The sequence below is a fragment of the Pangasianodon hypophthalmus genome, chromosome 13 (assembly GCF_027358585.1).
Source record: "Pangasianodon hypophthalmus isolate fPanHyp1 chromosome 13, fPanHyp1.pri, whole genome shotgun sequence".
Lineage (NCBI taxonomy): Eukaryota > Metazoa > Chordata > Actinopteri > Siluriformes > Pangasiidae > Pangasianodon > Pangasianodon hypophthalmus.
This window is the reverse complement of record NC_069722.1, coordinates 12,152,936-12,165,742: the sequence shown is the minus strand read 5'-3', so window position 1 is coordinate 12,165,742 and position 12,807 is coordinate 12,152,936. Positions and strand designations below refer to the sequence as shown.

The window sequence follows — 12,807 nt, the reverse complement described above, 5'->3', positions numbered from 1 at the left end:
TACTATGTAATGAATCAATTTTTATTGTGTTTTCTATATGTAATAAAACTTTCCACTCATCTTCTTCTTCCTCTCATCTCTGTCTTTTTCTTAAAGGTATAATTTAGAAAATAATACTCAAAATTCAAGATACTTAAAAACAAAACAAAAGAAAAAATAATTATCATTATATATTTGATCATTTAAAAATATTATCATTTATATATTATAAGCTATTCTTGCCCTCAGGTTATAGTTCATCTATTACTTTCAAGTTAAACTGAAAACATTTAAATAAAACCTTTTAACCTTAAAAGATTAGACCATACAACAGTGTTTTTCATATCAGCAAGGGTTCCAAGTAGAACTCCTTCTGAAAGCTTAACAAACATATCTCTGGTGTCATTTACTATAAAGTATGACTTATGTTTTCAAGTCATTATTCTCAATTATAAACATTATACATCTACATTATACATAACCAGGAATAGGGCAGACTATGGTATTATGCCGCTTAACATTTTAATCAAAATAAATTGCTGAAATGACCCATAGATGCTCCAGTGGAAATTATTATTCTATTTGGAATAAATGAAGCACCATATGAAAGATGAAACTGAAAACCTAATGCTTCCAAGATGTGCATTTATTTAAGAAATGCATTTCAGGTCTCCAGCCCGAACAAACGATCAGCCGAGACCCAGACTGGACTGCAATACACAGAGAAAGCCACACTTAAAGCTCTCACTTTAATAATTGCACCTCATTTTATCATTAGACTTTCCTGAAATGTCAACGCTTATAATATATATAATTATCATAAATTTGATCATTTAGGATTCAAAATGACAGAAATTAACTCATTCTTCAGATTCAGATAAATACAATACAAACAAGAATTCTTGTTGCTGCTGTAATTTAGTATCACAGACTTAACCTAATTCTTAGAGAACTTTATTACATTCAACTGTTAAATATCTCTTGTTTCAGCTGCATTTAATGATAATGTTTTACTGTTAGCTTCATATAATGTCTAAATAATTGTAGTCCTGAATCTCCATTCGTTTAATCAAACTTTAAATTATTTTGTCAGTTTCTAGAACAATTTAACAAGCATAAGGGCATTCAGATTTACATGTTCACCCAAAAGTTCCCAACAGTTCAGACCACCAGTCATATACCTCTGTAGTGGCATTGATCTGTTCTTGGTTGTGCTTTTCATGGTGTTTCAGCTCCCTGGAGGTGTGATTAGTGGTGGTAACTGCAGCAGTCTTGTTTGAATCTGAGATCACAATCCTCTGTGTTTAGTATCAATATAGCTGTGTACTCGGTACAATAAGGCAAGTCACAGCACCATCTACCAGGACAGCCAGAGTAGAGCAATGTGTAGAACATAAACTAAACTCCATTCGTTTTTGCTTCACACCTTTTTGCTTTGTTCTGTTTCCTGTTTTCTGATGAAAGAAAACTATGAGCTCACAGTGCAGCTTTCACCAGTTTGCCCAGTCTGCTGAGCAGCTTGTGCAGGCGCTCTTTGGAGAGATTGCCATTATGAGCCTGATTACAATGGTGGTGCTGTTGGGTGCCTTCAATACCATGAGCTAAAGCCAAACTGGACAGTAGAAGACTGGAAAAGGACCAGGTGATTTATGTTTCTAATCTTCAACTGTCCAGTTTGGGCGAGTCTGTGCCCATGATAGCCTCAGATTCTTGTTCTTGGCTGACAGCAGTGGAACCCAATATGGTCTTCTGCTGTTGTAACTCATCCACCTCAACGGTTGATGTGTTGTGCCTTCTGAGATGCTTTTCAGCTCACCACAGTTATAAAGAGTGATTATATGAATCATTATATCCTTCCTGGCAGCTCGAACTAATCTGGCCATTTTCCTCTGACCTCTCTTATCAATAAGGCATTTCCACTCACAGAACTATCACTCAATCAGTTTTTTGTTTTCACACCATTCTGTGTAAAAGCTAGAGACTCTTGTGTGTAAAATTATCAGGAGATCAGCAGTTTCTAAAATACTCAAACCAGCTCATCTTGCACCAACAACCATGCCATGGTTAAATGTCATGGGTGCCCAAGGCTCATTGATATGTGTTGGGAGTGAAGGCTAGCAACATTTATATGCACTGTTGTATATTAAGCCATCAGAACCCAGGCTGTCCTTTTTTTAATAGGATGCAAGGGTAAATTCTTACATTTGAAAAAAAAAAACCCTGAATTTTATCTGATTTAATGTGTCTAACAATTCAAACAATTTCATGGTGTTTAGCCAACCTTATAAATGATGGATATGTGGAGCTTTTCCCTTTATAATGGTTAGATGGGTGAAGATCCTCTGATATTCATAATAAGGAACCATTTCACTTAAAATATGGTTGTAATGCTTTATTAAAATTTGGAACGCATTATTAAAATCTGAATGTGTAAATCTGCTTTTTCTCTGCCAAAACCCAAGCAGTAAAAAGGGGGAAAAAGGGCTTGTGACTGGTTAATTCAGTTTATAGAGTACTCATCTGCCTGGATTAGTCAAACTTTTAACATTTAAATTGATTACAGCCTCCTTTCATTAACATTTTAAATGTTTTGAATACTTTGTCCAGAGCTCAAAGACGGTATTTGCAGTGAGATAAAGGGGAATGTGTGGACATGACCAATTTTGCTAATGATATTAAAGCATTTTATTGATGGATTAAAAGTGGTTGCTGAATTACCATGGGAAGTGTCTCACACAGAACACAGAGTCAGGTGTGATCAATAAAGCTGACATGCATTTTGCTCATGTTGAGGCTGGATCCCGCTCCTCATTACCTTATGAATTGAAAGAAGAAGAATTCTGTCAATGAAGTTGCAGCAAAACTCAATTACAAACCAAGGACGAAGAGGAAAGGAGGCATTTTGTTCAGAGATGACAGAGCCAGTATCAGATTTTGCTTTTGTGTGTGGCTCTGCTTCCTCTGTGGAGTAGAGGCAGTGAAAGGATTGACTGAGTGGATGGCTGTCATGCTGTTTCACATTGTGCAGCAGCACAGCAGTGGCCCACATGGGAAAGCTTGGCAGGCGGTACTCTAAACCAATTAGCCAGCCTGTAGGGAGAACTCCCGCCGGTCTTCCGGGCCAGGGGCATTGCGCTCCCCTGAGATCCCTGGCCAGTTCCACCACAAAACTGCCTCCGCTGTGGGAAGTCTGGCAGATGGGGCTCGGACTGGAACCAAACGCCCAAGGCTGAGTATAACAATAGTGGATGGACATAAACTAAATAAAGAATTAATTTCCGTAGCTGCCTGACAGATGCATACAGATGTGGTTGCAGGATTCATGCCAGGAAATTCAGTAGTTGGCAGTAAGTACATTTTGTATATAATATTACAGTTTCTTGAACATTTGAATATGTCTTGGAAAAGACATTGAAGGTTTTATCAAATGCAAATGTGTATTAGAGCAATAAATGCATTTTCCAGTTAATTATAGTAAAATATCACTCCCATATATGATTATGTATTTTACTCTAGAGATTTTCAGATTTTTCTTTACATTACTTATACATTACATTATTATTATGTATTTTTCAAAAAGAAAAGGAACCTTCTTATACACAAATAGATAACAAATTAAACAAAAAAAATTGACAAGGGACAAATTAAAGGAAAAACCAACATAAAGTGTCTAAATAAGGTGTTGAGCCACTACAAGCTTCTACAACAGCTTCAGTGTGCCTTGACATAGATTTTATATAACTCTAGACCACCATTCTTTCAACAGATATTCTCTCAGTTGGTGTTTTGATGATGGTGGTGGAGAGCACTGTCTAACAATTCAGCCCAAAATGTCCCACAGGTGTGCAACTGGTTTGTGATTTGGAAGATCGTAGCTTATGCTTTACATCATACTCATCAAAATATTCCATGTACCCTCTTCCTGGAAGAGACCACTCCCACCATGATAAAAATGTTACATCATAGTATAAATCTCCGATAACCTTGTGTTGAGTTGGAGTAAATGTTCCCGCTAAGGGGACAAGTCTGTGCAGCAAAATGCCCCTACAGCATAACAGAGCCAGTGATTTTTCCTTTAATTTTTCACTGGTCTGTATATTCCAAATTTTCAAGGCATAACCCACCTTAAAAAACATCTGCACAACATATTACAAGTCGAGACAGATCTGTACAAGACCAGATAGATCTGGAGGGGAAAATATAGTAGCATCACTTGCAGGGAACACCATATGATTGGCGTCAGTACTAACCCATAAAACCACCCACCCAATTAACTTCTAGACAAAACCCAGTTAAGCACTTGTTTAGTGCTCTACAAAGACAAATGAACTAGTTAGCTTAGAGCTTTATAGCGGTAGTATAAATTTATATAGATAGTATAAGTTTATAGAGTTAGCATAGTGTACCTTCATTTCTATAGTTTTAATGGTATCAACCAACTTACTAACTCATTACAGAAAAGAGTGGAGCTTTCTTACTCTATGCTATTTTAATAAATCATTTTACTATTTTTATGACTTTAAGTTAAAAAAACATTGAATTCGTGGAAAGAAACAAAATATGGTGTAATAGGGTTCATTTTCTTCGGTTTATACTGAAAAAATTGAGCACAAAGGATTAACTTTGTCAAATTGGATAATCTCCACTGCACAGAGCAATCAGAAAGAAATAAAAAAAAGAGTGGATAATCTGCTCTCCTTCTCTGAATTCTCTTCTACATTCATGGGCCCCAGAGCCTCCTGGCTGACAGCCGTGATGACAATGATCATTATGTCGGTCACAGACTTGTGGCGGTGGTGCTATTGTGAAATCTGCATTCACTCCGAAGTCATTTACACTTTCATTGGCAGCTATTTAGTCGCCAGAAAGGCCTAAGACAGCAATTTGTGAATCCTGCTCAGCCAAGTAGAAGTGTGGAGCAGGAAGAAAAGGAATGGAATAAAGTCAATTAATTGTTCCTTTTCTGGGAGGGGCCCACTGACAGGATCTATAGTCTTGGATCCAGAGTTGTTCACATCTGTTTAGCCAGCTTTCCAAAACCATGACTTCAGACCACCAAGCCCCAGAGAATAGGTCAATTCAGCAGTGTCTGAGCTTTCTCTATCTTAGACACATTTGTATATCATTTTCTGCTAGGTCTAGCCCATTCACAGAGGACCCTGATTACAAAGGATCCTGGTCATAAAGAGATGTGGACCACAACAGAAAAGGCAGAGTTAGCACTGAAGACAGTACTGTCTGAGTCCTGCTTGTTGCAACAAGACTCATTATGTGGTGGGACATTCAAAAAAAAGATATATGAAGGAAGACAAAAGACACACTTAGACTCATCACATAAAGTGAAGTAGATCTATCAGCAGGTTTTAAAAAAAAAAGGTTTATAATATAATATAATATAATATAACATAATGTATCTGGAATCAACACTGATATAAAGACAATTCGACATACACTGATCAGCCATAACATTAAAACCACTGACATGTGAAGTGAATAACAATGCTTATCTCAATACAATGGTATTACAATGCAAGTTGATGTGTTGGAAGCAGGAAAAATGGGCAAGTGTAGGATGTTTGCAACTTTTGACAAATTGTGATGGCTAGACGACTGGGTCAGAGCATCTCCAAAACGGCCGCTCTTTTATATATATAGATTAGATTGAACTCAAGTATCTTATTCAATTGGGGTCATTAATAACAAAATTCAGTTTTTCTGTTTATTTAAATAAAAAACTGCTTTTTTAGATGCCATTATCCAAGTGCTGAACAATATTAACAATGACTTTATTACAAATAAGTAAAAACCATATGACCATGTGTCTACATTAAAATTTATGAATATTCAAGAATCTCTAATCTCAGTCCATATTCAAGATAGCATTTTAATAACACATTTATACCCTGTATACAACCATAATGATTGAATAGATATTTTCAATAATGTCATTGTGACTACATAAAGCCTACATATTCTTTCTAAACTGCAAAGCTGGTTAAAAAACTGTATATTAATACAAAATGTTAAATATCATCTCAGACACATATAGGTACACACACACACACATATCAACCCCCACACCATGTCCTTTTAAATGATATACCACAATTGGCATTGATGGTATTCTGTTTAACCTTTGAATGGCTCTTTGAAAAAGTTAGTGAATGGGGTCACATAAAGAACGTCTGAGTAACAAAGCTCTTGCTTTAGCAAAAAAAAAAAAAATAAGCTTTTGCTTTAGAGAATTCAAAAAGAGAAAAAGTAATGATCCATCATGTCATGCCTTTGGTCTGCTCCAAGTGTCAATTTCTCCTCAAATAGCCTTGAACAGTTACTAAATTACTATTACAGAAAATCTGAAGAATCTTCTCCTCAGTCTATGGAAAAATCACATGGCATCTGATGCGCCCTCTTGGCTGAATGATAGAGGGCCTGGAAGTCTTTAAATCGAGGAGCACAGCCAAGCCAAGCCTCCCCAAAGAGTTCAGCTCCGGTGAAGAGGAACTGACCAGCTCCTGCTTTAACGCCGCACTGCAGAAGTGTGTGGATGTGCCCATGCCAGGAGCCTGAGACGTCTGGCTCTCTCTCAAACACTCCGCTCCTTTGTCGATACACCCTGCCATTCTGCATCTCTACCACGGAGGTCTGCCGCTCAGAATCATGGGATACGTTGCTTATGGAGCCACGGACCACTAGTAGAGTAGAAAATGGTACATGGATTTTTAAATTTTATTCCTAAAGCAATAGTATATATGTAGTATGTAAGCAACATGTATTACAGGTATTAAGAGTTTCGTGCACTCCTTTGCTTATTTCCTTTTTTAAAAAAGAAATCTGACTGATGATGAATCCTTTCCACACACTTTCCTTCAAACCAAAGCCTGTTCACTCCATGTCAGCAGTTACACTTTCATTAGGCAGCTCATTTCCTATCATCAAAAAGTGTCCGATGGCAATTTGTGAGATTAGGGTTCAAGGGTCAGCCTATACAAGGCGTGAGTTAAAAGGAGCCGCTGCTTTTGCTCTGTTGCAGGCCTTAAAGCCATGTGCCTCCTGTTGTGTATTGCAGAGCCCTCACATCTGCCAGGGCCCACTTGCTGGGAACAAATCAGGGCCTCGCCCTGCATGTAGCCATTCATGGAATAAATTACTCTTCACATCCAAGACAGAGAATGACTACTCTGATATATGAGACCAATTCAAAACGGTTTGTTTGTATGTGGTTACTGATATCATCCTATTATTAATGATTTGTCAAAATCCAGTCAATTACTAAACATACAGGGGAAAAAAAGACAGAAATACCTGCAAAACTCTCACATACAAATATACAATATGTGTTCAAAAAAGAGTGATTATGTGTCATCTCTGACAGTACCCTATTTATCATACAGGAATCTCAGCTTGCTATTTGCATATGGTTCTATTATCATTTTATATTAGACAAATCACAGTGAATTACTAAACAAAATAGATATTCATAATATAAAAGTCAGGGTAGGATAGCTGAAATAAACACACTCACCAAAGTCACTGCTACAGATGGCTTTCAGTATCTCCAAGTCATTGCACGGCCGACAGGCAGCTGTGAATGCAGACAGAGAGGTCGATTATTTGAGACAAAGTAAGGAAGACAGCATCAGATAGCATCATCAAGTGACACAAAACATACTTTGTCAAGAGCAGCAGTGTGTGCGAGGGGAGAAATCTAATTAAATTTTCAGTACATTGTATTAGAGAATACTCGGCATCTGCTAGAGAGGCATCCAAGGAGCCTTTAGGAATGTAAGGCATGCGGTATATAATCTCAAAAGTCAACGCCTGCCTGTGTGTGTGTGTGCAGAAAGCAATTTGACTTTTGTCTGATCCTATTATTGTATAGACTACTGAGCAGTCCCTCAGCAAGCAAGTGTGTGGCAGAAATGCGAATTCTTCTTTGTCAGTGATGGGAGAGCGGTAGTCAAGCAAACACCAGCATCTGTCTTAGCATTTGACATGAATAACACACCCTCATATACACACACAATGACTTGAAGTCTGTGGAATTTAAGAAGCATTTGCCATCTTTTCATCAATTCAGGTTGAGACCACTGCCTTGATTTTCTGACTGTGCAGAAGAAAAACTAATAGCAAAAACAACATATATATCTGCTATGGCCAGCATGTGCTTTTCATCTACATTGAAAAGGAAGGAGGAGGAACATCCTTAAAATGTTTCTTATTAAAGGTTATGCAGTGTTTGAAACAGATACGGGTGATACACATAATGAAAACAAGCTTCAGTTAAAGTTCAAACACCAGAACTGAGAAAAATGTGATCTCAGGGACTTTGACCGTGGAATGGTTGTTGGTTTGAGTATTTCAGAAACTGCTGATTTCCTGGGATTTTCTCACTCAGACATCCAGTAAGTGGCAGTTCTGTGGGCTTAAACACATAGTTTATGAGAGAGATCAGCTGAGAATGACCAGACTGGTATAAGCCGACAGGAATGTATGTACGCTCAACAAAACGGGACAGTCGAATAGTGGAAAAAGACCTGATGTGGTCTCCTGCTGTTGTAGCTCATCCACCTCAAGGTTAAATGTGTTGTGCGTACTGGGATGCTTTTCTGCTCACCGTGGTTGTAAAGGATGCTTATTTGTCTAGCCATTCTTCTCTGACCTCTCGTATCATTAAGGCATTTTGGCTTATAGAACTGCCTCTCACTAGATGTTAGTCTTCCACAGCTTTCTAGGTGTAAAGCCTAGAAGCTGCTGTCGTCTGTGAAAATCCCAGCAAATCAGTGGTTTCTGAAATACTCAGACCAGCCCATCTGGAATAACCACGCCATGGACAAAGTCACTGAGATCAGATTTTTCCCCATTCTGATGTTTGGTGCATGTGAGCATTAACTGAACTCTTGACCTACATGATTTTATGCATTGCGCTGCTGCCACGTGATTGGCTGTTTAGATTATTGCATGAATGATCAGATTTACAGGTGTTCCTATTAAAGTGGACGGTGTGTGTGTGTGCATTAATTGCTAATTAATCGTTAATTCATAGAAATAAATGAAGAAGTGATTTAATAACTGGACAGAGTTTCTTTACCTTGCAGTGTGTTTGTTTGAACCTCTGTAGCGCTGCTATTCTCACGCAGCAGTTCATACCGGAACCCGACGACACTCGGACCCGCGTGACTCTGCGGGCTGGCCTGAAGAAAGATGGCGGCACCCTGCGCTTTGTGCGGGCGGAAGCAGCGCACCTGCTCCGGAGACTCCCCGTCCTGCAGCAGGAGCTCCAGGCTCGCCGTCCGCTCCACGTACACCGCGGCACCGCGGAAGCCCCGCAGCGCTTTAACGCACACGGCCGCATGGCGCGCGCTCCACACGTTCGGCTGCAGCACGACCCGCAGAGCGTGGCGCGGGGAAAACCACGTGACCGAACCTGCGGAACAGCGAAGCCGCACCTGCTGCACCGACCCAGAGACCTCTCTCGAGCCCACCAGACCACTGCGTGCAAACAAACAAACAAACAAACAAACAAACAAAACTTATCTAATTACTATACCTTTACACATAAGTATAGAATTATCGATTAAATGTAAATAGATAGATAGATAGATAGATAGATAGATGAAGAAACAGACAATAGATAGATAGATAGATAGATAGATAGATAGATAGATAGATAGATGAAGAAACAGACAATAGATAGATAGATAGATAGATAGATAGATAGATAGATAGATAGATAGATAGATAAAGAAACAAACAATAAATAAATAATTAGATAGATAGATAGATAGATAGATAGATAGATAAAGAAACAAACAATAAATAGATAGATAGATAGATAGATAGATAGATAGATAGATAGATAGATAGATAGATAGATAAAGAAACAGATAATAAATAATTAGATAGATAGATAGATAGATAGATAGATAGATAGATAGATAGATAGATAGATAAAGAAACAAACAATAAATAAATAATTAGATAGATAGATAGATAGATAGATAGATAGATAGATAGATAGATGAAGAAACAGACAATAGATAGATAGATAGATAGATAGATAGATAGATAGATAGATAAATAGATAGATAGATAAAGAAACAAACAATAAATAAATAATTAGATAGATAGATAGATAGATAGATAGATAGATAAAGAAACAGATAATAAATAATTAGATAGATAGATAGATAGATAGATAGATAGATAAAGAAACAGATAATAAATAAATAATTAGATAGATAGATAGATAGATAGATAGATAGATAGATAGAAAAAGAAACAAAGAGGCAATAAATAAATGGATGAAAAATGCCTAGCCTTGCAGTAAATGATACAGGGTGCTTTTCGCGCTGTGTGACTGCGAAGGTCTTTTCTGATCAGTGATCTAGCACTTTACACACAAAGTCCACAATAACAAAACATTACCAGTGTGTATCAGTAAAGCACGTTTACATTAATCACATAGGAGCCGTGTGATTCTTACCTTCCTCTCCAGTTGCACAAATCTGCTGTACAGGACGTCAGAAAACACAATGTGTGCAAGTGCTGCAGTAACCAGCTTCCTCTGGGTGACATATCAGTCCAGATGAATGTCGGCGAAGCGGCAATGATGGTGAAACATTGTGCTGTACAGCATCAGCATGCTGCACATCTCCAGGAAGTGGTGCACTGGTTAGTGAGGTGAACAACCCTGTCCATACTGCATACAGGGGCGGCTTTACAGCTTCTCTCCCCTAAGACAGGGTGAGGAGGTCGACTCCACCCTCAGGCACTGACATTTATCAAGTTAACACACTGCTTCTCTGTGCAGATCCTCTGGGGTTTAGCTCTAACCCTTCTGCATCGGCTCATTAGACAGACAGACAGACTCAGACTGAGTTCATTCAAATGTGTTGTTATAATTACACAAATCTTTTCTTCCCCTATAGGCTACCCGATCTTGGTGTATAAGACAAAGCCCGATAGGCCTGTATATGTTTTTATATGCTTTATGCTTTTATTTTAAATTTACTAAACTTTACTTCTTCCCTTCTTCCTGCCGGATATACAGTATGCATGATCTCTCTCATCTAGTTCAGTAACTAAAAGTCCAAAATCATTAAACTGTACATGTTATTGCACAATTTTATATCTGAATATTAGAAGTATATCCCAGGGATAACATCCCACTTCACATGAGACACTCATTTAAGGGGTTTCATCAGACTGAAATCTTAGAACAAAATACATACATATTACATATTACATATAAATATACATACATATAGACAATATACAATATACTCTCTCTCTCTCTCTCTCTCTATATATATATATATATATATATATATATATATATATATATATATATATATATATGTGTGTGTGTGTGTGTGTGTGTGTGTGTGTGTGTGTGTGTGTGTCTTTAGCTGTAGTACTACAGTAAATCCCTGCTGGTGTCCTCACTACTGCTTTACAAGGCAAAGTTCATTAGTTGTGATTAATTCAGGCTGGTTTAGCAGGTCAGCACTCGGATATCTGAGTTCAAATAAAACAGTTGAAGGAGTTGACATATGAGACGACCTTCCGCGTGTATTACACATGTGTAGATGTGGGAAGGGGCTGAAAACGGAAGAAGGGGAAACTTAATCCGAAGCTCTATTTCAGGATGCACTATTAATTCACCAAGACACGTGACTAACGAGCCTGTTCGGGTGTAAGCAACGCTTTATATGGACTATAATACTCCTTTTATGTTTATTATTAACTTATTAACTCCGAACTGAAGCTAAACACTCACTGTGTACTGAACTGAAGGGAAAGGTGTGTGTAGAGAGAACTTCAGCCTATTTGTGTCCACATCGAGTTAATGAATCCTTCAGGTGTTAATTAAAGAGTTAATTCAGCAGTGGGATTTTTTTTTTTTTTTTTTTTTGGTGCATTCTTTTGAAGTGAGGTCATGGCGACATCTTGTGGATTTGTGCGGTTTTGAAAACTCATCAGGGAATAGGAATTAAATCAGGATTAAAGTCAGAACTAGATTCTGACAGATCTGTGAGCAACATTTCCGAATGACATAAAGCAGTGGATGTCCCCAGGGCTTTTCCCGATTTAAGTTCAGTCGAATCTGAAACGAAAAAGCCCTAAAACACTGCAGCCGTGCGGGGGAAAAGCACAATAAACCGCAGAGCGGTGTGTGAAACACACACACTCTCAGATACCAGCCCCAGCCTGTAGCTCAGCTGCTCTCTGCGCTGATCATTACCGGGAGCTGCTCAGTGCTCTTAGTGTCTGTCTATAAACTGTGCTCTTACAGCTCTCTTAGAATAAAGGTCCTGGTCCTTAAGGTCCAATACTGTACCTTAAATTATTATAATTATTTAATTTACTCTATATTCACGTTTTCAAGTAAAAGATACACGGTAAAGGCACAAAAGTAGTTCTGTCAGTCCAGGGAACTACAGAGACAAGCAAAAGTACAGTTTTATACTTTTATTTCTGAGTTTAATCCCTGAAAATTCATCAGTTTCAAGCTTTCTAGGCTACATATCTTTATATATATATATATATATATATATATATATATATATATATACAAAAATGAATATATATATACAAAAAATAATAATAATAATAAGTAAAAAAAAGTATGTTTTCACCTTTCAGCATTTTTGCCCTTATCACTTAAATAGACTATAATATTTCAGGCTTCATCATGCCACAGTTATGCCATCTTAATACATTTATAGTCCATTTTAGGAGAATTTGATAAAAGAAGCAGCATTAGGCCTGTGATCATCATTATTATTATTATTATTATTATTATTATTATTATTATTTTAACAA

At 37.6% G+C, this 12,807-nt stretch overlaps 1 protein-coding gene across 1 annotated transcript; it reads right to left on the bottom strand.

Moving 5' to 3' along the window:
- Positions 1 to 5,177: 5,177 nt before the first annotated feature.
- Positions 5,178 to 11,112, bottom strand: LOC113528416 (meteorin-like protein). The gene is made up of 4 exons (XM_026916951.3): positions 10,466 to 11,112; positions 9,071 to 9,471; positions 7,505 to 7,564; positions 5,178 to 6,671 (listed from the first exon to the last, which is right to left on the bottom strand). Exons 1-4 carry the CDS (start codon positions 10,555 to 10,557, stop codon positions 6,352 to 6,354), a joined length of 873 nt encoding a protein of 290 aa, XP_026772752.2. The 5' UTR covers positions 10,558 to 11,112; the 3' UTR covers positions 5,178 to 6,351.
- Between the last annotated feature and the right edge of the window lie 1,695 nt (positions 11,113 to 12,807).

Excerpts from the sequence above, each read along its gene's own strand:
- LOC113528416 (XM_026916951.3), bottom strand. The coding sequence starts at position 10,557 with ATGTCACCCAGAGGAAGCTGGTTACTGCAGCACTTGCACACATTGTGT. Across the intron at positions 9,472-10,465 it reads TTGTGCAACTGGAGAGGAAG|TGGTCTGGTGGGCTCGAGAG; the intron begins GTAAGAATCACA and ends GTTTGCACGCAG. Across the intron at positions 6,672-7,504 it reads CATCTGTAGCAGTGACTTTG|TGGTCCGTGGCTCCATAAGC; the intron begins GTGAGTGTGTTT and ends CTACTCTACTAG.